The 24070-nt window shown below is 42.3% G+C and overlaps 2 protein-coding genes across 5 annotated transcripts; one reads left to right on the forward strand and one right to left on the reverse strand.

The window, feature by feature from the left end:
* The first annotated feature begins 800 nt into the window (after window positions 1–800).
* sesn4 (sestrin 4) lies at window positions 801–13152 on the forward strand. Of its 2 annotated transcripts, XM_085363121.1 has the most exons (10): window positions 801–975; window positions 7003–7185; window positions 7319–7501; window positions 7639–7887; window positions 8325–8415; window positions 8543–8667; window positions 9918–10084; window positions 10201–10345; window positions 11141–11208; window positions 11445–13152. In XM_085363121.1, exons 1-10 carry the CDS (start codon window positions 910–912, stop codon window positions 11512–11514), a joined length of 1347 nt encoding a protein of 448 aa, XP_085219247.1. In that variant the 5' UTR covers window positions 801–909; the 3' UTR covers window positions 11515–13152. The 2 variants fall into 2 exon arrangements, with proteins under 2 accessions (XP_085219247.1, XP_085219241.1); XM_085363115.1 differs by having other exon boundaries at window positions 11141–13152.
* Window positions 13153–14499: 1347 nt separating this feature from the next.
* On the reverse strand, window positions 14500–23537 carry foxo4 (forkhead box O4). 3 transcript variants are annotated; one of them, XM_085363152.1, is made up of 4 exons: window positions 22829–23537; window positions 21523–22003; window positions 18322–19842; window positions 14500–17875 (listed from the first exon to the last, which is right to left on the reverse strand). In XM_085363152.1, exons 2-3 carry the CDS (start codon window positions 21964–21966, stop codon window positions 18352–18354), a joined length of 1935 nt encoding a protein of 644 aa, XP_085219278.1. In that variant the 5' UTR covers window positions 21967–22003; window positions 22829–23537; the 3' UTR covers window positions 14500–17875; window positions 18322–18351. The 3 variants fall into 3 exon arrangements, with proteins under 3 accessions (XP_085219278.1, XP_085219269.1, XP_085219259.1); XM_085363143.1 differs by having other exon boundaries at window positions 21523–22048; XM_085363133.1 differs by having other exon boundaries at window positions 21523–22048; window positions 22640–23537.
* Window positions 23538–24070: the final 533 nt, after the last annotated feature.

A 24070-nucleotide genomic window follows, 5' to 3' on the forward strand; every position in this document is an offset into this window, starting at 1 on the left:
GCTCCTCTACACTTCTCCATCAAAAATCTCAAAACAAACATCACATCTGTATGTGCCCTCTTGGCATTGCTAATCCCAGTGTCTCTTTTCTAAACCTAACTTTAACACCTTTCCCCACAGCTTCATGGCTTAAGTGTTGCTACAACTCTGCACATCACCCTTGTTCTTTAAAAATTGGCACCAGCACACTTCTCCTTTCCTCATTCTTCAAGATTGCGTTAACAAATCTGGTTAAAAAGTCCCTCTCCCCTAGACATCTCCACACTTCTACAGGCATTCAGTTGCATTTCTACTCTTCATCATCTTCATAGCTATCTTCACTTCCTCCTCACTAATCCTCTGAAATGGATAAGCAGTTAAGACAAAGAATTAGGATGCATCTAATTTCCACCCTGGCATTATTACATATAATCGTGTTTAGTATAGTGCTTTGTTTGTTCTCTTGTTTGCTTTTTCTTCTCCTTGTTTGTCTCTTTTTCTTTCATCTGTGGACTTTTTTGCAGTTCTGTTTATGATGTTGATGAAAATAAAGTTGGGGGAGGGGAACCTGTGCGTTCTTGAAGTCTTTAGTGGCAGCTAAAATAACACGGAGTGCTCCTTCCTAGTAACTTTCCCGTCCCAGGGTAAGTTAGTAGTCCAGCCCCGCGGTCTGCCCGGCCTGTTTTCGCCTCTCTCTGCTCGGTTGTTTGCAGATGTTCATTAGCATTTGGAGCTCCGCCCCCCTGCGCTCTGATTGGACGCACTGTTACTGGAGCTGTCAGCTCAGCTGCAGGAAGGTTTTCGTCTCAGTCCGGTCTGCAGCTACAGACTGACAGAAGCCAGCAGAGGCTCTCTGCCTTTGTTAGCTAGCTGGTAAAGCACCAAGAAAGGACGTAGCCGCATCCATGAAATAGCACACTTTTTTGGAAAATGATCTTCTGTACGAATAAAATGGAGTACCCCCTGAGAACCCAGTGCCAGCGAGTCCAGAAACAGGTAGGTTATAAGGTTAGCTGAATTTCGACAGAGAAGGGGGAGGGGGGTAAGTTAGTTTTAGGACAATTGAAGCTAATAGCGGCTAACTCAGTAGCGTTCATTCATTTGCCTAAGGGATCATTTATATCAAAGAAAACATCTCCTTTTTTTGGCAGCTCTTGAATTCACTCTCAATGCCTTTTAAAGCTTAAAACGAGGTGATAGACGACGGCTAGCTTGCATTTAACTGTTTTTCAAAGTTTTTAACGAACGGTTGGCTAACATTAGCGACCAAAAAAAAAGGAAAGGGAAAAAAACAGTCGCAGCAAACTTACGTTGTAGCTCGCTAACGCTTAACAGTTCACAAAGAAAACTAGTTTGACTTAGATGACATTTTGACGGCGGAGAAGTGGGGTTTTAGTGGTTGAATATGGGGGTTAGGACCGCACTGAGCTCGGTTTCCATCTCCAGCCGTTAAAGCGTCACGTAAAGCTTGCAGCGCTTTCTCGCTGTTTTAACGCTTAATTTTGACCGATTAAAGCTACAAATTTACCTGTTTCTCTTTTTGGGTTTTTTTCTGTAAATAAAACCAGGCCCGAACACATTACCCTAACCGCACAAACTGCGAGATGACGGCTCTGCCTTTGTTCTGCCACAGGAGGGAGAAGATTTAAACGCTTCCTTTTAATATTTGTGTTAAATTTGGCGTCGCTTTTGCGGATTATTAATGTGTCCGTGCACTAAGAGCCCGATAAGACGGTGCAGTGTGAGGAGAAAGCTGCAGGTGACGATGACATCATCTGAAGGTTTGGGGAGAGAAGTGGCTGTGAAGTAATGCAGCACCATATATTTACTCCTAAATAACACACAAGCACGGGTTTTGCAGGACACATTCAGCGTGTAGACATACCTAATCCTCAAGGATTGACGGGCATTGTGCGGGTTTTGTCGCTTGCGGTGCCTCTAAATGTTGGCAACTTTTTTTTTTTTTTATTGTGCTGTTTTTTGCTGGCTTCAACTGGACTGCCAATCAAAGTTGTTTTTCTCCTCTGCCGGTGTTTTTCCACTTCACAACAAAAGGGGGGCGCTGTCCCAAGTTGTAGCCCGAAAGAGACGTATTTGCTGCAGATTAGAGGTCCAGAAATGGAACAAAACAAGCAGGAATGTGAGCAGCTACTTTGTGTTTAAAGACTAATATGCGTTGCTTTTTTTTGTTTGGTTTTTTTTTGCTTTTTTTTTACTGCTGCTATACTTTTACATAAATTTGCTGCAACTGGAGACAAACGATAAGCAATATATACTGGCCGTGCATTTGCCTTTTGATTTGATAACCTTAAACCTTTTGCTTGTTTGTGAGACCTAATTATCAGGGAAAGTCTTTTCTACCCCTACAGTGTCCTTGCTCTACCTGCATGCCATGTTTTCTGACAGGTCCCATCATTCATGTGCAGTATGTATGCTCGCCTTTGTTCCCCCCCCCCCCCCCAAATCATCCTGCAGCAGTGTTTTGTTTATCTTGGTTGTGTTGTATGTGAAGCTCCAGCTTCTTTCCCTTCCTTCTCCTTTTCCAATCTTGGCTGCAGCTGGTTTGTTTTGCACTACTCCCCAAGTTCAGGTTGCAAGAGCAACACCTCCCCACCCCCCCAAGCTGCTTCTTCTGGTGATAAAGGTGGGCGCATGATGAGGTTGAACCCCTCCCAGACTCAGTAAGGAATGCAGATTGAATGTCCTTCTCCTATATCTGCAGCAGCCCCCTCCTGCAGCCCACCACGCACCAACACACTGAAGCGGCTGCTGGTGTAATTTTCCTCTCTTTGTGTGTCATCTTAGTCCAGCGCTCTCCTTCCTAGCCTTGCTTGTTTGTCAGCCAGCTATCAAAGCCTGTCTTTGTCTCCCTTTACCTTTCCTCCTCTCGGTGACGTCATCCCTGTTTTTCATTTCATCCGTAGTCCTCTCTGATCAATACACAAATTATCTGTCCTCTCCCGTGTTGAGGAAAAAGGAGATTTCTTTTGAATGTCAAATGATCTGCACCTGTGAATCTTTTTCTTTCACAACAGGCCCTACTGTGGGTTGTTTATGTTAATATTTTGCAGGCAAGCCACAAGTTTGACTGCATCTTGTGATTTGAATACAGCAACGCTCTAATGTCACCCCCTCAGGCCTGTTTTTGACTACAAAAAATTGCTTTGTTTCTGCGTGTACTGTAAGCTGAATTGATAGGCTTCCGAGTGTATATGTGAAACCACAATATGCTTTGTAATAGCATACACAGTTGCAGACATGATGCTGCTTTATATGACCACCCACCCTTACTTACCCTTTTTTCTCTCTTCTTTCAGTGCAATTTTTTTTTTTTTTTTTTTTTGTGTTCATGTGGGTGGCCAGTAAGGAGTATATCGCCTTGTCAAAGCTATGTGCAGCTTCTCTGGGTTGTTATCAGGCAATAACAATAAAGCTGGGTATTGGGACAATAATACATCTGCCTAAAGCTTTTCCCACAGCGCATATAAATCAGAAAATGTTGATTAGTTTGGATAAAGATAGATCACTTTCAAGACAGAGCTAGGACATGAAAAAATAGCAAAATTTAGGATTTTTTGAAATGAAATGTATTGATGAGCATACTGTAAACTCTTTGTTTTCTATTTGATTTCTGCTTCTGTGTCCTCAACAGACACCATAAACCTGTAGGATGTGTCATTTCCTGCTTTCTGAATGCCTTCACATCCACTGTAGTTCCTGTTTCAGTTTGACTTATTACCTTGTATTTGTCCAGACATGTTTGAAAATTTGCAAAATACCAATTTCCTCTTTGATTATGTGATGGCAAATCCCATCTCCTCAGTCTCTAAAAGAGTAGGTTTGTTGCTTATTTTACTTCAGATTTGAAACTTAACAGAATATGACAATTAGAGGGTTGCTTTTTCTGATTTCTGTGTGTTTCTATGAGTGTTGTCAGTATTTATCTGTGTGATGACGAATGCAGGGTGTTTGCTAAAATTTGACAATACTGCTTAGCACTGTGGGTTTTTAGTTCTTTGCACAAGTCCTTAATTTTGGCTTTGACTTCTCTAACGGTAACCTTTTTAGCTGAAGTAATCACACCGAGAAAAGATGCATCAGCAGGGTGAGTGTCAGTGCCATTTTCAGGGTTAGTTTCCTATTTTGCCGAGGGTTTGTCATAATGTTGATGGGATTGTAGACTGGTGTTTAACTGTTAACCATACCCATCTCTGATTTGAAATACTTTCCCTTTTATATATGTTTACAGTTGCTTATTTTTCTCATGGGAGTATTTAAAATATAAAATCACACCCTAGCATAGACAGGTGGAGATACACAAACATGGAGATGGCTTCAGGCTCTAAAACGAGAAGCCAGTGCATTCTTTCTCACAGCTGACAGTGTTGTAAAAAGATTAACGGTCCTATAGAAATGGATTGGAAAACAGCCCTTGGACCCTCTAAATCATTAGAGCTGTTTTATAAATTTTGGTCATTTTAAGTGTTAAAAGGATAATCCAGGATATGTTCATTGGTTGACAAGTTGTGATTGAGAAATTGTGAGGTTTGCTGCCACAGTCAGTCTCCTGCTCATATAACCTGGTTTTAAAACACCAAACAATCGGCTGCCTTACATTCCTATTTTATACTGTCTGTGGTGTGGCTGAGCTTGCTGAGCCTCGTGCACAGTCTGAGGGGTCAGAACAAGATTTTGTTTTTGGGGTTTTTTGTAATATACTGAAAAACTTCCAAATGGCAGCAGCCACAGCTCCTTTCTTGGTGGCAAGTTATTTTGTAGCCTCTGTGCTCTCCTCCATCATAATCCTAACCCATCCTGAGCCCTTTCCAGCTTGTTCCTGATGAAATGGTGTCTCACTTTCTTATATCTGATTTATGTAATATGAACTGTGAGGGAGAAGGGTATACACTTGAGGCAGGATTCCTCTTTCATCGCAGGTACTAGTGCATAATAATATAAAACAGTAATTTTAGCAACTTGAGTGTCCCCAGTGGGTACTTTATCTGTTCACTGAGTTGGCAATATTTCAAAAAGTCACAACAGTACATCTTTTATATTGTCCAGCAAAATTACTTGGAAAATAATTAGTCCTATAAAGAAGTTTTCTGTGCTTGCACAGCTTGGTCATTGTTTTTTGTATTTGCCTAAAAGTATGATCGATCTATGTTGGAGTCCATTTCATGCCGGAATGAAAAGACTAGGGAAAAAAAACAGGCGCAGATCTCCTTACATGTTAATTATTTGACTGGTGCAGGCCCCATCGAGCCAGTTAGTGCTTTGATGGAGCTGTAACCTAGATTCTGCAGCTCAGCATACTAATCAGACCTACTCTTGTGAATGTGCTCTTGTCAGGTTTTGATTGGCAGGCACCTGTGCACTCTACATTCCCATTCAAACCATTTCTCATGTATGATGACAGATAAATGAGGGTCAGGGTTTGCATCTAAGCTTGCGTTATTCACTGCCAGCTCATTTTATTCCCTTGCATTCTCCTTAGAGTTAAAATAACTCGTAGTTTATACAAATAAGTCAGTCTCAGTGTGACGTTTGTTAAATCTGTGCTGTCTTGACATGTTTTTTAAGATCTGAGCATGGAGTCTATAATAGGTCAAGAGGTGGAGCCTCCTTCAGGATCAGGAGGAAACCCTGGTCGACTGCAGGGAGAAGTGAAATACCACATGGAGCTGAATACCAAAGATCTGTACAAGGCTAAAATTAAGCAGCGAGTCCTTCTAGTCGCCATTTGCTACGACTATCTGTGACATAAGCTGAGGCGTCTGTGATTTGACAGGACAGTAGTAATCCTTGACAGACGTTCAGCTGTTAAAGGGAGAAGTCTTTGCCAAACTGGAGTGAAACATTTGGCTTTGATGAGTGCCGTCCACACTCGGGTTTCACATACAGTGGAGCTGATTCCTGCTCATGGCTGAGTTCCCAAACACCTTTTCCTAGAACCGATTGTAAGATGGTGACAGAGGCTGTGCCCATGAGGGCGATCCAGCTCCCCTCTCCGCATGGGTCTGTTTCTCTTGGCCTCTGGCTCCTGAGCCCAGTCGCTCCCTTGTTTGTCTGTTAGGGCTTATGAATTTCTTTGCTGCTGCTGCTGCTGCTCATGAGCTTCCCTCTTCAAGGCCTCTTAAGCTCAACTTTCACATTAGTTGCTTCGTCTGTGCTTCCTCCCAGCATGTAAATCCCCTTTTCTAAGGAAAACATGGGTGTTTTTTTTCCCCCTGTAGTTTTAGCAGGCTGCTGTCCATTTTCATTTCACAGAAGTAGAAGTACCTTTGGAAGAAAAAAAAAAAAAATCCACAGTGCTGCTTCTGTGTTTGATAATAATGAAGTGGTGTTGAACTAGGAAGCATCTGGCCCTGCTGCAGCCAACCTGCCATGGTGTCTGTTTGTCTGACGAGCTCTCAGCTGAGCTACTGTTGTTTGCTTGTTTTATTTGGAGAAGGAATAATGCAAGGAATGCGCTCACTTGCCAGTGGCGCCTGTATCACTGCTGTTTTCCCAAGGCTGTTTTTCTTTCAGCTGATTTATGGGGGGGTAAAACAATTTCGGTCCATGTCACGGACACAGAAGTCTAGCCTGTTTTTTCCTACAGATCTAACGATTACTCCAAAAGAAAGTCATCCTCGGGTTACTGAATTATTTTTATTTTTTGTCCCATATATTTATTTATTGCCAGTTTTAAATAATAAAATGTGTTCCCATTGTGGATTAACTGATTGCTTTGTCTGTAAAATGTCAAAGTCGCTCTTTAGTGACGTCCAAACTCCACCAAAGAGCCAAAGATTTTGGATTTACAGTGGTGTAGTTCAGAGCAGCTTCATCCAGCATAATTTTAAGATTTTTCACAGCCATTAATGTTCTCATTTTTTTTTTCTTCTGTCAGCACTTTGTTTCAGCCATTATAGCTAATTCCCACAAAATGGGAGAACTATATCTTATGGTACAATATGGTTTTAAGGTCCCTCTTCCAGAAACCAACAGTCTTTCTCGTCCTTGTCACTGTTTCTGCAGATGATGGTGAATGGTGAGAAGGAGCGAGTGTCACTGCTGGTCAGCAGGGGGAGTGTAGATGCCGTGTCCCAGCAGATGGCGTCTCACCCTCAGTACCTGGAGAGCTTCCTGCGCACACAGCATTACATCCTGCACATGGATGGCCCCCTGCCGCTGCCATACCGCCATTACATCGCCATCATGGTTAGTGACCTGGCTTTTCTCTCTAGGATACATCCAAACCCCTCACCAGCTGTCATCATGCAGCCAAACATACACAAAGCTTTTTTTTTTTCTTTTTTTTTTGAGTTTTCATCTTTGTTCCTGTGACTAACAGGCTGCAGCACGTCATCACTGCAACTACCTGGTGTACCTGCACTCAGCGCATTTTCTGAGGGTGGGCGGGGATCCCAAGTGGTTGCAGGGTTTGGAGGTGGCACCCCTTCGCCTTCGGCTCCTTGACAACATTAACAAAGTGCTGGCCCACCAACCCTGGCTCACCGCCTGCTCGCATATCCAGGTACAGCAAAGACAGACCACGGATAAAATGTAACATTTACATAAGTATTTAAAAAAAAAAAAAAAAATACTTTGATGCTTTGCTTTATTTCATTTCCTCGTTCTAAATGTGTGTTTGTTTTTGCCTCTGCTCTCCAGACGCTGCTGAAGGCGGGCGAGCAGTGCTGGTCACTGGCTGAGCTGGTGCAGGCCGTGGTGATCCTGGCCCACTGCCACTCCCTCTGCAGCTTTGTGTTTGGATGCGACACAGACGCAGACTTTGTCCCTCTCTCCTCCAAATCTCCCAACGGTACTCCGCCGACCTTCTGCCCCTGTGACGCTGCCAACGGCAACACCAATGTGCCTCAGTCCCTCGCCACTCCCTCCGAACACATAACACGACGACGGGTAAAAATATACTTATATACATATCTGAAGCTATAAACTGAAATTAGTTCATAAATAGTTAGAATAGCTTTAAAAAAGGGACCAATATGTGCAATACTGGTATCACTCAACCCACTGGTGCTTGTGGAAAGGAATAAGAAGAAAAAGGCCAAGATAGCCAAAGTAAATATCACCAGTTTTACCAGATGAAAATGTATTTTAGGAGTGTATTTTTTTTATTTCACTGGCCTTACATCATATAATAAGGATTGGAAAAAATGTTTAATAATGTAAAATGACCGATTAATTTGTTCAGTATTTTTCCTTTGATAAATATCATCAAATTCAGTTGGATATTTTCTGATGTTGCATACACAATTAGATTATTTCTGTACCCTTAGCAGTTGCTTTAATATATCAAACTTGATGAGATACTTTTTTTTTTTTTTTATCGACAGTCTCTGGACTCAAGTGGTGATGTGACGTGTCTGAAGGAGAGGATCCAGAAGTCCCAGGAAGAGCGTGAAAAGCAAACACTCCAGCAGACAGGTAACACCACCGAGACATTCCCACTCACTCTTCGAGCATTAGTGAAGTCGCACAGTGTGAAACCTGAGCGTTTACCACTCCTTACTTAGCCTCATCATCTCCTTTGCTTTCATCATTTCTTTTAAAGACACGGAGGAGGAGGAGGAGATGATATGCCTCGCAGATCCTTCGCGTTTTATCACAGACCCTGACTTTTGCTATCAGGAGTTTGCGCGCAAGGAGGAGGACCACTTCCAAGTGTTCAGAGTTCAGGTGAGTGTCTTTATAGCAGTGAACGTGTCAGTGTGATTATGTGTAGGGTTTTGTTTTTTGTTCTGAGTTTCCGATTGTCTGGCTGGTGTCTATTAAAGACATTAGCACAGTTTTATTACTCTCCACTGCTGAAGTGCATCTGTGCCACAGTCTGAAGCACTTTGAGATGCTGGTAGCCAAATTAACATGTAAATTTGGTATCAGGCAGCCCGAGGCAGAGTGAGTTAATCAGTACTTTCTTTGACATTTTAACACACTGCTTTGGGTCACAGACCAACAGGAGAGGAATAACTAACAAGATGTGAGCTGAAGTTTTTTCCCCTTCATATTTTAATTAGATGCGTTTTCTTAATCATGGTCCAGTTCATAAGGCACAATATAAAATGAAAATAGATATAAGAGCTTTTAGAAATGTAAGTTTTGTGTAAATTACCAGAAAATCTGTATTTGTTAACAGGAGAAGAAACAGTACAACAGAGAGCTAGGAGTCTCTTTTCTCCAAGTCCTCTACTTTTTTTCCTACTTTCACTATAAAAGCTAAATCCCACAGCTCAAGCTGCCCCCAAATGGCATCATTTAACTTGTCCTCCATTTGTGCTTGTTAGTGGCATCATGTCCTCTCTGTAGGGGCGGCTGAAAGATGTTGAGGACCACCACAATAGAGACCTGGCTTGTGAGGCAGCTGCTCAGGAAGCATATGGCAGGAAGAGCCCGAAGCTTGTAGTTTAGCAGTTACTAAACACTGAAAACAAAGCGAAGGTGATGTCCGCTAATAAATGTATCGCAGAAGGCATAATTCTCTGATGGGAAGCAGCACGGTGACACAGTTGACTGTTGCCTCAGAGCAAGAAGGGCCTGGGTTTCTATCATCTGGCCAGGATCTTTCTGTGTGGAGATAGGACTTAGTACATATCTGGGAGAAATCTTGAAGAATCATAGCAAAATCATATTCTGCAACGCTTTTGGATCATTTTACAAATGAATGCCTCTAAAAACCACAAAATGAAGAACAGCATGGTACATAGATTGGTGGGGCTAGCCTTAGGGGATCATCATAAAACAAAAGTAGAGCAAATAAAAGCATTACTAATGCTGAAAAGTAGTTTCAAATATTTACTACTTAAGCTCTATAGATTAAAGGTTTGGCATCAATCACGAGGAAAAAAATGTTATGTTCTTCTATTTGACTGCAATTTTCAGAACTGCTCACAATGAGGAAAACTCATGTGACCCCTTTTTTTCCCCTCTAGGACTATTCCTGGGAAGATCACGGCTTCTCCTTAGTCAACAGATTGTATTCTGACATTGGGCACCTCCTGGATGACCGGTTCAGGAGCGTAGCCACCCTCTCCTCATTGCACAGTGACGACCTGAAGAGGGCGATCTGGAATTACATCCACTGTGTGTTAGGAATACGGTGAGGCTGCCACTTCGTGCCGAAACAATAAAAATAAAAAATACAAGAGACGTACAGAAACCTGCTTTTTTGTGTGTGTGTTCAATAGTTAAAGTTGTGTTTGCTTTTGGTCGCAGCTACGATGATTACGATTACGGTGAAGTGAACCAGTTGCTGGAGCGAGATTTGAAGCTGTACGTCAAGGCTGTGGCCTGTTTTCCGGACTCCACCAAAACTCCAGTGTGTCCGCTGAGATGGACTCCACTTAAGACTTCAGAACGGGTAAGACTATTTTTTTCGTGTTACGAAGAAAGTTGTCATGTCTGCAAACAACGTATGACGCTAGAAGTGAGAGCCGCAATATTTAATTTGGCACAAATGCAGCAAAACAAGGATCTGGCAGGATCAGCAGAGCTTTCGCTTTTGAACTGAGGTCATTATCAACTAAAACTAAACCAAGAAACGCTAAAATCAGGTGGGAAAAGAACTGCATTGACTCCAGCCACATTGATAAAGGTTTATACTTGGTCTAAGGAGCTTAAAAAGAAAGCGACTTAAGTTTCTTGAAGATGTTTCACCTCTCATCCGAGAAGCTTCCAGTTCAGGTATTTTATGCTCGTACTGGTGTGCCTGCATTGCTCTGGGATTTCTCTCTCCAAGCTGGTCAGTTCAGCACTTTTTCTGCCAGCTTTTTTCTGAACCAACTGAAGAGCTGGAAACAAGAGTACTGAACAGGCCATTAAAGTTGCAGGATGTTGCAGGTGGATGTCAGGGTGTAGGGTTATGGTGTATCTGCAGTGTAGATTTTTAAATATATTTTGTGATTTTTAGCTTTTAGATGGGAAAGCAGGGACAAAGTGCAGAAGGATGAAATGCATTGTGGCTCATGGTTTACATGTTCAAACCAGGGAGTAATACTGGCGCCCCCTACAGCACAGATTTGAACTAGAAGCATAACTCCAACAAATGTGCGCATTCCCCGTCACATCAACCTGTCCACTCAACACATTCCCAGAAACTGTTAGTTATCACTAGCATCAGCCCTCGGTGTTAATGTTTAGTTTTTTCTCTCCTCAGATACACATAAACTTACTAATCATGGAGGCCCGGCTGCAGGCGGAGCTGCTGTACGCGCTGAGAGCCATCACTCAGTACATGATTGCCTAAGAGGATGTAGAGGCACGTCATTAAAACTCTTCGCCGGTACAGAGAGACCCGGAAACAAGAGGATGAAGACATCTGAAGAGCAGCCAGTGACGTGGGGTGAGAGCGGCACTTTTAAGGACACAGAGCTGCACTGTTTGCAGCTGTGCCTCTTTGAATGTGCTTTTTCTCCTCAGATCCAGTATATTTAAACCATAGCGTGCCACACCCCTCCTGCAACTCATCTTATTGTGAAGTCCTCTTATCAGACATCTTGGCTCTCGAAGGTTATGTGCAATTATTGCTAGTTATTTTAATTTTTACCTGTCGTCTTGTGTTCCAGTCGGTCGCAGCAGCAGTGTGTTACCAGTGGCCAATACTCTCCTCTTTAGTTTGAGAAGTCTCCTTTTGTATTAACTATGCTTTTCCAAAAACGTATATCTTTGTGTACACGTTGAATGAATGTTAATGGGAGACCAGTTCTTTGGGGTTTTTTTTTTTTTTTTTTTTTTTTTTGTGGACAATCCTTGTCAGTGTTGGAGGAGGACTGTGAAGGACGACCGTTTTGCTCTCCCTGACATTTCGTATTAATGCTGGTCAAGAACAAAAATGAGAATGACACTGCTGGAAGTTATCACATCACTATAGTTTCTTTTAATAAGCACTTTTTTAAACTTTATATATTTATAATGCAAGGTAGCTAATGAGTAGAGATACTGAGTTTGTGGGTCTCGTCTTTATGACGTGTTTTAAAAAAAAAAAAAAAAAAAAAAAGAGAGAAAAAGATTTGACTGTTTGTCCTCAAACTTTCAGACTCTGCTTTTGTTTCCCAGCCCCGATTTCTGAGTGAAGGTACGCGTTTCAGGATATTTCAGTGAAATATTGCTCTAATATTTTCAGTTTAGCTCTGGCACAGGGACTCTGAAACTAATCTGAAGAAGTCAGTAAGCTGTTTCTTACAGCGACGAGTAAGCTGAGCCACGTTTTTTTTTTTTTTTTCTTTTTTCTTTTTTTTCTCCCCACTGACACGCTTCAGAGACGATCAAATCAGAGACTAAATGTTAGACCACGGGTCCTTTAAGACCTCAACCTTTCACAAAAGTACAAAAAATCAATTGGAGCAATTTTAAAAATAAATAACACTTAAGGTTGATCTGTGAGTTCAGATTTTTGTTCGGGGATTTGTGTTAAAGCTTTTCTTTCTTTGTGTGAACTGTATCGAAGTAGATCATCACAGCAGAGAACCCGTGGTACACTTAGCAGAGCGATGTGCAGAGTAGCTGTTAATAACACCTGTATCTCCTTTCTGTCTTTTCTTTTTACAGTTTTTTTTTTTTTTTTTTTTGTAGTAAACTTTTGGAGTACTTTTTGTTTTGTTTGTTTCTGGGTGACAGTAGGACCTACTTGTCATGCTGCGGCCTGGGTAGTTGTAGAAGTGTGACAGACTGTAGATTTAGAATTGGTAACTGCAGGATATAGAACAGAAACTGAAGTCCATATCGACTAAAGCAAAAAGCGCTGTTAACACAGGTGCCTTCAGGCTAAAACTGGAGTGCTGCTGAAGTGGAAGGATGTGACGACTGGAGGCTGAACGTGGGCCGGAAACGAGCCCGGCTGACAGGCGGGAAAGCTTTTCCTGCCCAAGTGGGAACAGTTCTTGTTTTTCTTTCTTGGTGTAGGTCGGAGCCGGTTCTGATGAACGTTGCAGCTGTGAACGCCCATGTTTTCTAACAGACACCTTCTACAAGCCCCAGCAACTCAGCAAGAGCCTTTGACACAGATGGATGTTAAAAATGTTCAACTTTAGTAGACTTACAAAAAAAAAAAAAAAAAAAGGACCTTACCTTAAAATAAATAACCTAAAAAAGAGAATAAGTGCAAAGACAAAAAAATGTGTTTTTTTTGGGTTTTTTTGGAAAATGTGAAGAAATGTTTTTCTATAAAGATGCTCTATGAAAAATAAATCTGCCTACTGTTGTCTGTTCCTCCAAAGAGAAAAGCCTGAGGCTACTTAGTTTAAAAGCTCTGTGGTCCACCCAGACATTTAATTTCTTATAAATCCTTTTGCCAGCTGATACCTTTGGCTCAGTTTTAACTCTCTGATTCACAAGTCGTATTTCAAAAGGTGTGATTTAAATCTTATTGGTTTCTTTTATTTGATTTTTTTTCCTGTTTATACTTACAGTAATTGAAAACATAATTGTATAAAAACATCTCTTATTTTACATAGGCCACTTGCAGCTTCTTGAATGCCCACTGGGGGGCAGTGCTATATCAGTGCTGCTGCTATCAGTTCAGAAACAAGCGCTCATAGCCTGTTTTTCTGTTTTCAGCTGTTTGATTTGATGTCTTATCACTTCCCACGACATCAAATATGTTTGAATTACCTATTTTTAGGTAAATGGGGCATCACATATCATCAGCACAATCTGAGGTCACTGCAAAGAGACTGCTTGCTTCTAGTGATAGATTTCATCAGTGATAGTGCTGAGTGCCAGAGAACTGGCCAGTGTACTCGTGATAATATGATATTTCGATCTCATTTCTTTATATTTTCTATTTGGGAAATAGGCAACGGAATGTATTGAAAAGTACAAACATGCATGGAAATACAATATGCAAGGCAAAAACAGTGTTTGTACGAGTCAATATTTAGTATGACCTTTATTCTTCAACACAGCCTGAACTGGTCATTTCTTTAAGTCGTCTTCAGGAATAGTTCTCCGGACTTCTTCGGATGTTTGCCGTGTTTTTTTCTGTTCTCTGTCAAGATTTTTCAATAATTCTGAGGTTCTGGGAATGCCAGTCCAGGACTGAGTTCAATTGTGAGTTTTTCTATCCAGGTATCCTTTTATTGTATTGGCATTGTTTGGGATCACTGTCACGCTGAAGAATTAGGCTGTTGCCTATCAGATGCTTTCCAAATGGTATTACATGGTGGATCCCAAGACCAGTTTACAAAGTCCTTGGAGGCTCAATATATTTGCATAGCATATCCTCCTAGGAAAAAATATTACTAGGTCCTGGAAAGAGTTATAATTGTAGGCTTACAATAAGTCTTTGAGGTTGTTTTTTGTTTTTGTTTTTTTGAATGACGGTGTTTAAGTTTTAATTTGTGCATACTCAGGAAGGCTGTGACGTGGTTTTAAGATGAATAACTACCAGCACAAAGTGCATACCTGTACGTAAGTGACGGGATCCTTGGATCACAGCGGCCTCTAGTGGAAGACATGCACAAGTGCACCATGTCTGAAGCGTCACAAGTCATCAATGAGCAGGAAAAGTGGGTTAAACAGTTTATTGAATCGAGTTTTGCTGTTCAGAACTGTTTGTCATCTCTGGCTGACTTTAACAATGTGTAAAGAAAGAAAACTAATAAAGAGGGGCGCAGGGGATGAAAAAAAAACTATCAACATGATTTAAAAAAAATCATTAACATAATTGGCTTATGCACAACTTCCCACCCTCCCCAATGGAAAAAACAATTTCACCCTTGCCAAATGCTACAATACTGTATCAAATAGGGGCGATTTAAAATGTAAAAACATGAAGGGACTAACTGCTACTTAAAAAAGCTGAAGGATGAAGAATATTCACAAAGTTACATAAGGGGAGACACAAGAGAAGTAATAACATCACACCTGACTGCTTCAAGGAGGCAACAGTAAACTAGAGACATCAAAGTAGATTCTCACCAACCAGCCGCCGCTCCTTTAGTCAGATGTTACTAAAATTTCCCCAACTGTGGAACTCTGTTAAGGAAAAAAAAAACAGAAAAAAGGGTGCAAAACATAATAACAAAAGTAATCGTGTTATGATTCAAAATAAGTGCAGTTACCCTGCTTTTAGATTTAAAAGACCAGGTTGGGTCGGGTTTATAAAAATAAAAATAACAAGGACGAGGAAAGTATGGAGTCTTTTTTTTTTTTCAAATCTTGTCTGCAAAATATAAATTACTAGTGCACACAAGGTAAATAACTCCTGCAGGAGATAAATAACTCTTGCACGAATTAAAATAACTCCTGCGGACATAATTAACTTGTGTGCACATGATAATATCCTCACACGGCACAGTAGGGGTTCTGTATTAATCCCTACTGATTGCGTGTGAACTTCTACCATAACACCAAGTCGTTATCCTTGTGCCGTATACAAAAAAATTCCCCCGATATGCACTGTGGCATATTCCAGGATAACATCACAACTGATATGACATCTAGCACCATTACAAAACCAAACAAATGAGAATTTTAAAAAAAGGAAATATTTGTGGGTGACAAAAACAAAACAGAAAGAAGAAGAGTGCTTTAAACATATCAGAGGCTAACATATTCACACAGCTACAGCGAAATGATGAATAATAAACTCCAGGGATTTTTTAAATTAAATTAAAAAAACGAAACAAAAACACAAAAAGTTAGTTAAGAAAGGGGAGAGATGACAAAATAAAGCGTCGCTACAGAGTAAAGTCGTGCTATAGTGTTTTAAATATTGGCAGAAAAACAAAACAAAACAACCGAGGGGACAAGCTAGCTGTGATTTACACGGCTGAGAAGCTAAAATTAAAGGTGAAGTCAAATTTGGGATGCGAGGGGGGGAGCTGTGAGTTGGTTTCCAGTCTGCATACAAGACAAATTGTGCAAAATAAAGTTCATTTATTCATTTTTGTTTATTTTTTTGCCGGCATCTGATTAGGTCTGTGCACAAGTGTTGTTTTTCCTGAGAGGTAACGGTTGCATGAGCCTCGTTTTGAGATGAAAGTTTTTTTCCTATTTGATGCATTTTTTAAAAATCGTTTTTTTTTACTTGGACTCAAAGAAAGAAAAAAGAAAACAGGAAGCACGAGGCAGGCGGCTGGAAATCTGCTTTAAAACTGTCAAGTATTTGCCTCTTTCAACTTTTAAAGTCACCTTACAGGTATCTCTCGCTTATATATATATATATATATGTATGTATGTATGTATGTATATTTGCTGTTTTGCAAAGCTTATGTACACTGAGTATACTCAGGCCCAAGCGCTCCCTACATGCCATGCCAATGCAAATATTAGTGTTCCTTTGGTTATGTAAAAAAAAAAGAAAGAAATCTACATGCATCTTATTCTTTACAAAAATAAAAGTATAGAAAATTACAGTTAAAAATGATCTGAGAATGCTTCTTCCAATGTGTAAAAAAACATCACTTGTCATTAGTAATATATTCATACGTATTAATATCTGATTTCCATCTAAACTGTATATTAAAACTATCATCAAATATATTCTTTTTTTGTACTTCTCACACAGTGAATTAATTTTTCTTTTCCAACGTTAGTACTGAATAATAAAAGAAAACGTCCAACAATATATCGGGAAAATGTTAAATAGCAAAAACAAACCCTTGAGGGAGGGACTTTTTTTTTCTTTCTCAAATTTCCTTCAAAAGATAGGTCTGCATAGCATCGTGTACCTGCGCAATTTGTACATTTACAGGATCATAAACTCTCTTCTTTTGAGATGGTACAACCTAATATGGATGCATCTTTTAGTGTGGGGTCCCTGTGTTGCAGGAAACCTAAGTGCTTTGAAAATGCACAGGCTCGAGGGAAATAAAGGAAGAAGAAGAAGAAGAAGGAGTCAGGTTGGACAGTGGAGGCATGTCAGCTGTCTAGGACAATGTAATACTTGGCCAACCAATCACTCGTTAGCGTATGGATTTACCCTTGAATGCCCTGTGTGTAAATTCACAAATCCCATTTCTTCATTTTGTTAGTTCAACTGCACATCAGAGATTAAAAAAACAAAACAAAACACCCTCTATCTGACATCTACCTTAACACAATGGATTGAAGTAAAAAAAAAAAAAGCCAAACTGCAAGTACATACCCTCTCAACTCTTTTCTCTAAAATCATGAATTTAAAATCGTACATTTAATCAGGGCAAGATGTGCAACCACATGTTTCATGCCTCCGGCCGTCCCATCTTTATCTTCCACCTGTTCACAACAGTCCTCTCGCTCGCTTTATCTGTATCGAGGTCGGTGCAGCAGGGCAAGTGTACCTCATTCAGACGAGCATTTGGTCTGGCAAGTCACGCCGAGCGGGAAAACTGGCCATTTCTCCAAAAATCAAAACAAAACAAACAACAACAACAAAAAAACAGTCCATCAAGTCTCTCAAACCAGCGCCTTTGAGATCCGGAGTACCATATCCGCCCTAAAGCTTTTGTCGTGTAACATAACTAAAATGGAAACTCATTCCAGCCAGAGGGAGGGAGGGAGGAGGGGTGGGGACGGGGAAATAGGTGATTTGTCGTGTCAATCTAAAAAAACAAAACAAAACCAAACCAAAAACCATCAAGTCACACATTTAAAAAAAAATCAGTTTGCAGTGAAAAAACAAACAAACAAAAAAACAAACAACAACAACAAAAATGGCTAGCAGCCCAATCGTCCGAGTGTTATTTAAAAACCCCCAAAACAAAACAAAATAAAAATAAACAGAAAGTTGTGCATAGTAGCCTGAATCTCCTCCGCTTCCTCTGCATGTCTTGGCACGTGATATGAGTGAGGTCTTCGTTTGTAAAAGTCCAAGAGAAACGGCGCGCTTTGAAGACAAGCATCTTCGGCCAGCAGGGAGGAGGGATCAACCGGTGGTTGCGTGACGTTATCTTGATGGGAGATTAGTTTCCTGCAAAGACGATAGAGAGGATCATTCACCTCGCTGTCGCTTAAAAAGGCCGTTTGAGAAGATCTGTTAGCCATATCTGCATGCAATGCTGTGAGTAATGAGCAGATCTTTGTGAAAAAAACTAAAAGGGGTGGAAATATTCAATCTACAGTGACAGAAAAAAACAGAATAAAGATAAAAACGCTTTAGATTAGAAAGTCGGAAAATACTGAAAATATTACGTTTTTTTCATTTAATATAGATTTTTTTTAAGGAACAGTTGATCACCGAAGGTCATTTTCACTAAATCCTGAATTAAAATGCTAAATATTCTCTAGATTTGCTGCTTTTCTTTACTTCGCACCACCGTGAATTGAATATATTTAAGTTTTCAACACCTAAAGACAATTTTTTTTAAATTCTTTAGACTAGTAAATAGTTCGTGTCTCTGACAGTGGTTGGTGTACCTGGCTAACACCGTGTGGTCAGGTGAGTGATTAGCTGGGCACCCAGTTGTGAGCGGAGCCCTGCGTGGTGGTCGGTCCCGGGTAGCCTTGGCCTCCAGGCAGCATGGGGTCGAAGTTGAAATCGAGGCCGTCTCCGTCCATGAGGTCACTGTTGATTATGTAGTCCACATCGCAATCCAGGTTTTCGGTGAACATGTCAATGTCCAAGTCCGTAGGGAGCCGACCCGGACCGGTGGAGAAGCAGGACGGCACTCCAAACTGACTGATTCCCGGCAGGGTGGTGATGGGCCCCCCGTGTTGCGAGCCAACGGCTGGTAGCGCGGCGTGTTGGGCTTTGAGGGCAGAGAGCTGTGACGGGTCCTGAGACAGACCTGAGAGGATCATCCCCAACTCCATCTGAGAGTGATGCTGGTGTTGTTGCTGCTGCTGCTGCGCCGGTGGTGGTGGCTGCTGCTGCTGCTGGTGGTGAAGGTGATGCTGCTGAGGCTGCATCTGTGCCTGCAGCCCGATGGGGGACACGGTGTTCGGCTCCAACCCCTTACCCAACCTCACTCCTGCAACAGACGTGCCCAAACCTATCATTCCCACCCCTCCAGAATTCGGCATGATGGAATCCACTTGGGCCATCAGGACATCGCTGGGAGGAGGGGAGTCGGAGGTGAGCAGCGCTTCCAAGCTGGAGGGTACGTGGGCGCTGTAATGGCCGCTCCCACGGGAGCTGGGGCTGGGCATTGGGTTGAAGAGGGAGTTGCTGAACGTCGTCTGCTCTTTGCTGCCGGGCCCGCAGGGAGACACGGAGGTTGTGGCCCTGGTGTGGGTAGGGGCCTGTGGGAGGCTGGATGAAAGCTGATGGAAGGAGGGGAAGCTGGAGCCTCGAGGCAGCAGGGTGGAGGCGGAGGGCAGCGGAGTGGGAGGTGCTGGTGGGGCTGTGCTGGGACTGGCCCCTCCCTGCTGTCCAGTCATCAGAGTGAGGCCATCAATCAGGTCCAGCTCCTCCATGAGCGTCTCGGTGAGGGTGGGAGTCAAGTTGCTGGCAGAGAACCGCCCCAGCAGGCCGTCATCAGGCAGGTTGTCGTCATCCTCCTGGCCCGGAGCAATGGGGGACAGACGTCCGCTCAGGGTGCTGGCGTTAGAGCTCGTGCGCGGGCGGAAGGTGGTCCACATATCCGTGTCGTCCAGGCTGCCGCGGGACGAGGGGCTGCTGCTGTTCACCCCCCATTTGGAGAACTGCTGGGATGAGTTAGGGCTGTCCGCGCCCGCCGAGCCCGTGGCACCATCGCCCTGCAACACACCTGCGGTGCCTCCCAGGCCGGCCGCTCCCGCCTGCTTCTTGGTCTGCTTGGCCCTCATGCGGCTCTTCAGCAGCTTACTGCTGTTGTCCATAGATGCAGCCCGGCGACGCGGCGCCTTGCCGGTCTTGCCTCCTTCGGGGTTGAGCATCCACCAAGAGCTCTTTCCGGTCGATTCATTGTGTACCCTCAGGAACTTGTTGTGGAGTGACAAATTGTGGCGAATTGAATTCTGAAAATCAAAAGGTAAAAAAACAAACAAAAAAAAAAAACACAAAACACAACAATGAAGAGAGAGTCATGAATTGAAACTCACAGGAGAATCCAGCAATAGAAAAGATGCTGACTGAATGAAAACTTTCAGGATTAAAAAGCATTTTAAACCTTATTTTGGAGCAAACTTTTCTACTTTTTTTGTGTTTTTTAACAGATTTGACTTTTTATTCCGTGAATGCATTTTTACATCCAAGTAGCCACTGAAATTAAAGTTTATTTATTAAATAATGCTTTACAATAACTCCCCAAAGGTGTTTCAAGTTGGTTGCAGAGTGGTGAAACTTGCTTTTATTACACTGGTGATTTGCAGATTAATCACTTATCTTTAAATGAGAATAATAAAATTAAAGTATGGCTACTGTGGATATAATCTTTAGTAAAGGATTTTCAAAATAGTTTTTGTCTCATCTTGGATGACACAAAATGTATTTATTATCTTTGAAAAGGGTTTATACCAAAACAGACGATCTTAGACGGTAATAAGCCCGAGCAATTACAACTTTGTTTCGAAGGGTTTCACACCAACGCTTGCTGGGAACCACCCGTCTGCTAACAGTAGTACAAATGAGTGTGGCCTCAGCTTTAGTTTTATTGAGGAGGTATCTGTCTCCTCCTAGCATAACAATATCAGAAGAGGTATTAAAATACAAACTCAACATGCTGTTTAGGCAGCCGGCGTGACGCAGACACCACAAGTATGAATAAACATCTGCACCAAAGCCTCCTGGTGCTTCTTGTAGCTTGACAAAATTGTCAAAAGTGTAAAAATGAAGATGTTTCCAGTGCTTTTTATTTAACTTGGACTGCTTCTTATTGATCGCTTCTTTACTCGAGCACTCAAAGCATGTACACAACATGCCTCATTCACACCAGCACTTCTTTTTCTACCTGGGTGCCTCCTATCTAACATTCAGGCTGTTCAGTATCTTGCCCAAGGATAATCAGAAGGTTGGTGGATCGATCCCTGGCTGCTCCAGTCTCCATCCCAAACATCCTTGAGCATCCCTGATGCAACCATCAGAGTGTGACTGTTAGATAGAAAGCACTTAAGCGTTTGGGGGGTGTTTGTGTAAATGAGGCATGTTGTATGAAGCGCTCCCAGTCCTCAGGTAGAGTAGAAAAGCATCTTTTTTCACCCAGTGACAGTCAACAACCAATGCCAACCACCTAGCAACTAGTAGCTGTATCACCTCCAAAATGTTTACAACTTTTAACAATGTGCACGAGGTCACGTGATTAACCTCAGTACTGCCTGTAAATGCCATCCAGGGGTTTTCCTGCCCACTAAAAGGAAAATAAGCAGAACTGTGATTAATAATATGTTTAACCACTTTTCCCAAAGCTTATTTACTTAAAGTTAAGTATTTTAGTTTATTTTTAAAACTAGGACAACCAGAATGGCTGGCCTATGCACAAACTTGGGTTAAATAAGGAAACACACACACTCTCTGCCGTAACTCTTAATGCAGCTCTGTGGTGTGCCAGGAAAAACTCTTACTGACACATTTACCTGGTGGACCTAAGTGTTTATTTTATTACAGTTCAGCTTAACTCTTAAAACTAAAAGGCCCATAAACATAAAGATAACCTTGGCTGTGTACTGACTCAGATGATTCCCTGCAGATGAAGCCCTCACCTTCCAGCCGGCGGAGCTGTTGCTGTCTCCTTTGTCTCTGAAGTAAGGCACAGTTTTCACCATCCACTCATATATCTGCGCTAGCGTCAGCCTCTTCTCGGGTGAGTTCTCGATGGCCTGGCTGATCAGGTCCGCGTAGCTCTGGTTCCCCCACGCGTTGCGCCGGGAGGATCCTTTGCGCGGCGTCGCTCCGGGTCCGCCCACGCCGGCCACGACCCCGCCCTCCACGGACGCCGCAGCCGCTTTCTCGGGCTCGGACGCGATTTGCTGGGGCTCGGGCTTGTCCTCGTCAGCGGGCGGGGTCCCGGCGGCGGACTCGGCGCCGTCCGCCCCCTCCGACTTGACAGCCGTGATGTCGGGCCTCGGCAGCGGCCACGTGCAAGAGCGAGGTCTGCTCTGCGGCTCAAAATCTGGGTCAATCGGGGGCACTGGCGACTCCTCCATGGCGGTCCTCTGAACTTCCACTCAGAGAGGTGTTCAACTTAAAACATTTAAAGTTTGACAGGTAAGTTTGAGCCGATGACACCTTAAGAGAAAACAAACACACCACCTTTAAAATAAATAAACAAACAAACAAAAATAAACAAACAATATACTTCACCCTCCGCGGGGGTGTCAACCGAAGGGCCTAGAAAAGAGACGTAATAATCTGCACACGCCAATAGCCTCGGTTAATCCTCAGATTGGAGATTAGGGAACCCAAATAATCTCCTTAATAGTAACTATCATAAACCTTCAGATTTATATAGAAATAAGGAGGGCTGGGGCGGGACTCTCTTTGTTTGAATGAAATCTAAAAAGATAGTCGCACAATGACAATAAGCACCAAAACATCTGGACCTAGACGGGGTTTGGGGCCGCATCTGGAAATTATTATTATTATTATTAATAATAATAATAATAATAATAATAATAATAATAATAATAATAATAATAATAAGAAGAAGAAGAAGAAGAAGAAGAAGAAAAAATATATATATGTGAACATGTGTGGCTAAAAATAGAAATTGAAGCCATTTAAAATCGCTTACATTGCTATATTTTACTTTCAAGGAGAGAGTGGTTTATATGCGGGTGGAGATTTTGTAATTATTGCGGATTAAATTTGTGAACTCACACGTGAAGTTTTCTTGTGAAACTATGCAGTATGCATGCGAGGATTAGCTGGCTGCGGTTACAAAGGAGCTTCTGGCTGTTCTTGTAAACAACCGGGCAGTCTGAGGTCTCCACAAGACCAGAAAAAGGGAGAGAAAACGACCAAAGTTTATTTATTTATTTATTTTAAGTTCCGCAGACATCCACTAACCGGTGCGGCTTAGTCAGTCAAAGTGAAGATGTGCGGCGGCTGACTGTCCGAGCTGGCGGTCTGTTCAACACTGCCCCGGTACGCTGGCACACGTCTCTGTCTGTCTTCTGGTGGGAAAAACGAGCCTCCAGCGAGGATAAGATGTCAGTAAGGACGCTTCGGGATTTGTTTATAACACTAGAGAGATGACAGAAATGTGCAAAGAGAAGTCCGCGCCTCAGGTCTGCACGGTCCGCCACATTGCGGTCGGGCGCATGTCACCATCTGCCATGTTTCCCCACAGTCCTGCCGCGGCACACGATACTCGAAGAAGCGGGTTTTAAAAAGCCCACTCGACCGCAGCCCGGAACTCAGCCGACCCTCGTCTCGTTGTGTCGCTAACCAAGCCTCGCAGTTTCTCCGCAGGCGCTTGGGTGAAACTGGGGTCGCCCGCAGGTCTGTCGGCTCCCACTCGCCGCACTTTGAAAACAGCACCGATAGCCTCCGTAACGTTAGCCGCTTAAGCTCCTGCTACTCCAGAGTTTACAATCCGTGGAAAAGTCCGTGAAAAGCCTCCGATAACTTCATCCAAGTTGCCGTTTCTAGTCCGCGCTGACTTTTGTAAAACTTCCTGTTGTTGTGTCGGTACAAATATTCACTCCTTCGGGATCTTTTCGACTTGTTTTGTTTTGTTTTGACTCGAGGCGAAGACTCCCTTCTGACGTCTGTTTACCACTGTCAGGCAACGCACTCTGCGCCTGCGCACAATGGAATTCTGGGAAGGCGAGTCCTGTGTGTGGCAGACGGTTCCGACGTAAACAGCCGCGCTCGATGGCAACATGTACCTGTAGTGGAACATTATGTAACAGTTTATGAAAGTGTCCTAAGTACTCTTAGGCCATTTAAGGTATTACCGGTAATTAGAAACACGAGACAAGAAAAGACTGCAAAATTACATTATTTCCAGAAACAAACAAACAATAATTATAACCTTAAATTTTAATGTTTACTCATACATAGAGGTCCCTCTGAATACCTCCTCAAATTTCCAGTTTTTAATAATACATTTAGTAAACTTGTATGAATTCTGTTTTATTTAGCTTTGTTGAATTTGACTGTGCTTTATTACTTTATTACATGTGATATTGCTTAATAATTTGTTTTAACTTTAATGTAGTTATTTGTGATTTATTGTAATTTTCAGATTAGTTACATTTTACTGAGCTATATCCTAATTTAAGCTATTCGTTAATGCTATTTAAA

This window comes from Diplotaxodon limnothrissa, linkage group LG2, assembly GCF_057381915.1.
Source record: "Diplotaxodon limnothrissa isolate DT_005_m linkage group LG2, D_limnothrissa_male_GT1.1, whole genome shotgun sequence".
NCBI lineage: Eukaryota > Metazoa > Chordata > Actinopteri > Cichliformes > Cichlidae > Diplotaxodon > Diplotaxodon limnothrissa.

Excerpts from the sequence above, each read along its gene's own strand:
- sesn4 (XM_085363121.1), top strand. The coding sequence starts at position 910 with ATGATCTTCTGTACGAATAAAATGGAGTACCCCCTGAGAACCCAGTGC. Across the intron at positions 7,502-7,638 it reads CCGCCTGCTCGCATATCCAG|ACGCTGCTGAAGGCGGGCGA; the intron begins GTACAGCAAAGA and ends TCTGCTCTCCAG. Across the intron at positions 8,668-9,917 it reads TCCAAGTGTTCAGAGTTCAG|GACTATTCCTGGGAAGATCA; the intron begins GTGAGTGTCTTT and ends TTTCCCCTCTAG.
- foxo4 (XM_085363152.1), bottom strand. The coding sequence starts at position 21,966 with ATGGAGGAGTCGCCAGTGCCCCCGATTGACCCAGATTTTGAGCCGCAG. Across the intron at positions 19,843-21,522 it reads ACAGCTCCGCCGGCTGGAAG|AATTCAATTCGCCACAATTT; the intron begins GTGAGGGCTTCA and ends TTTGATTTTCAG.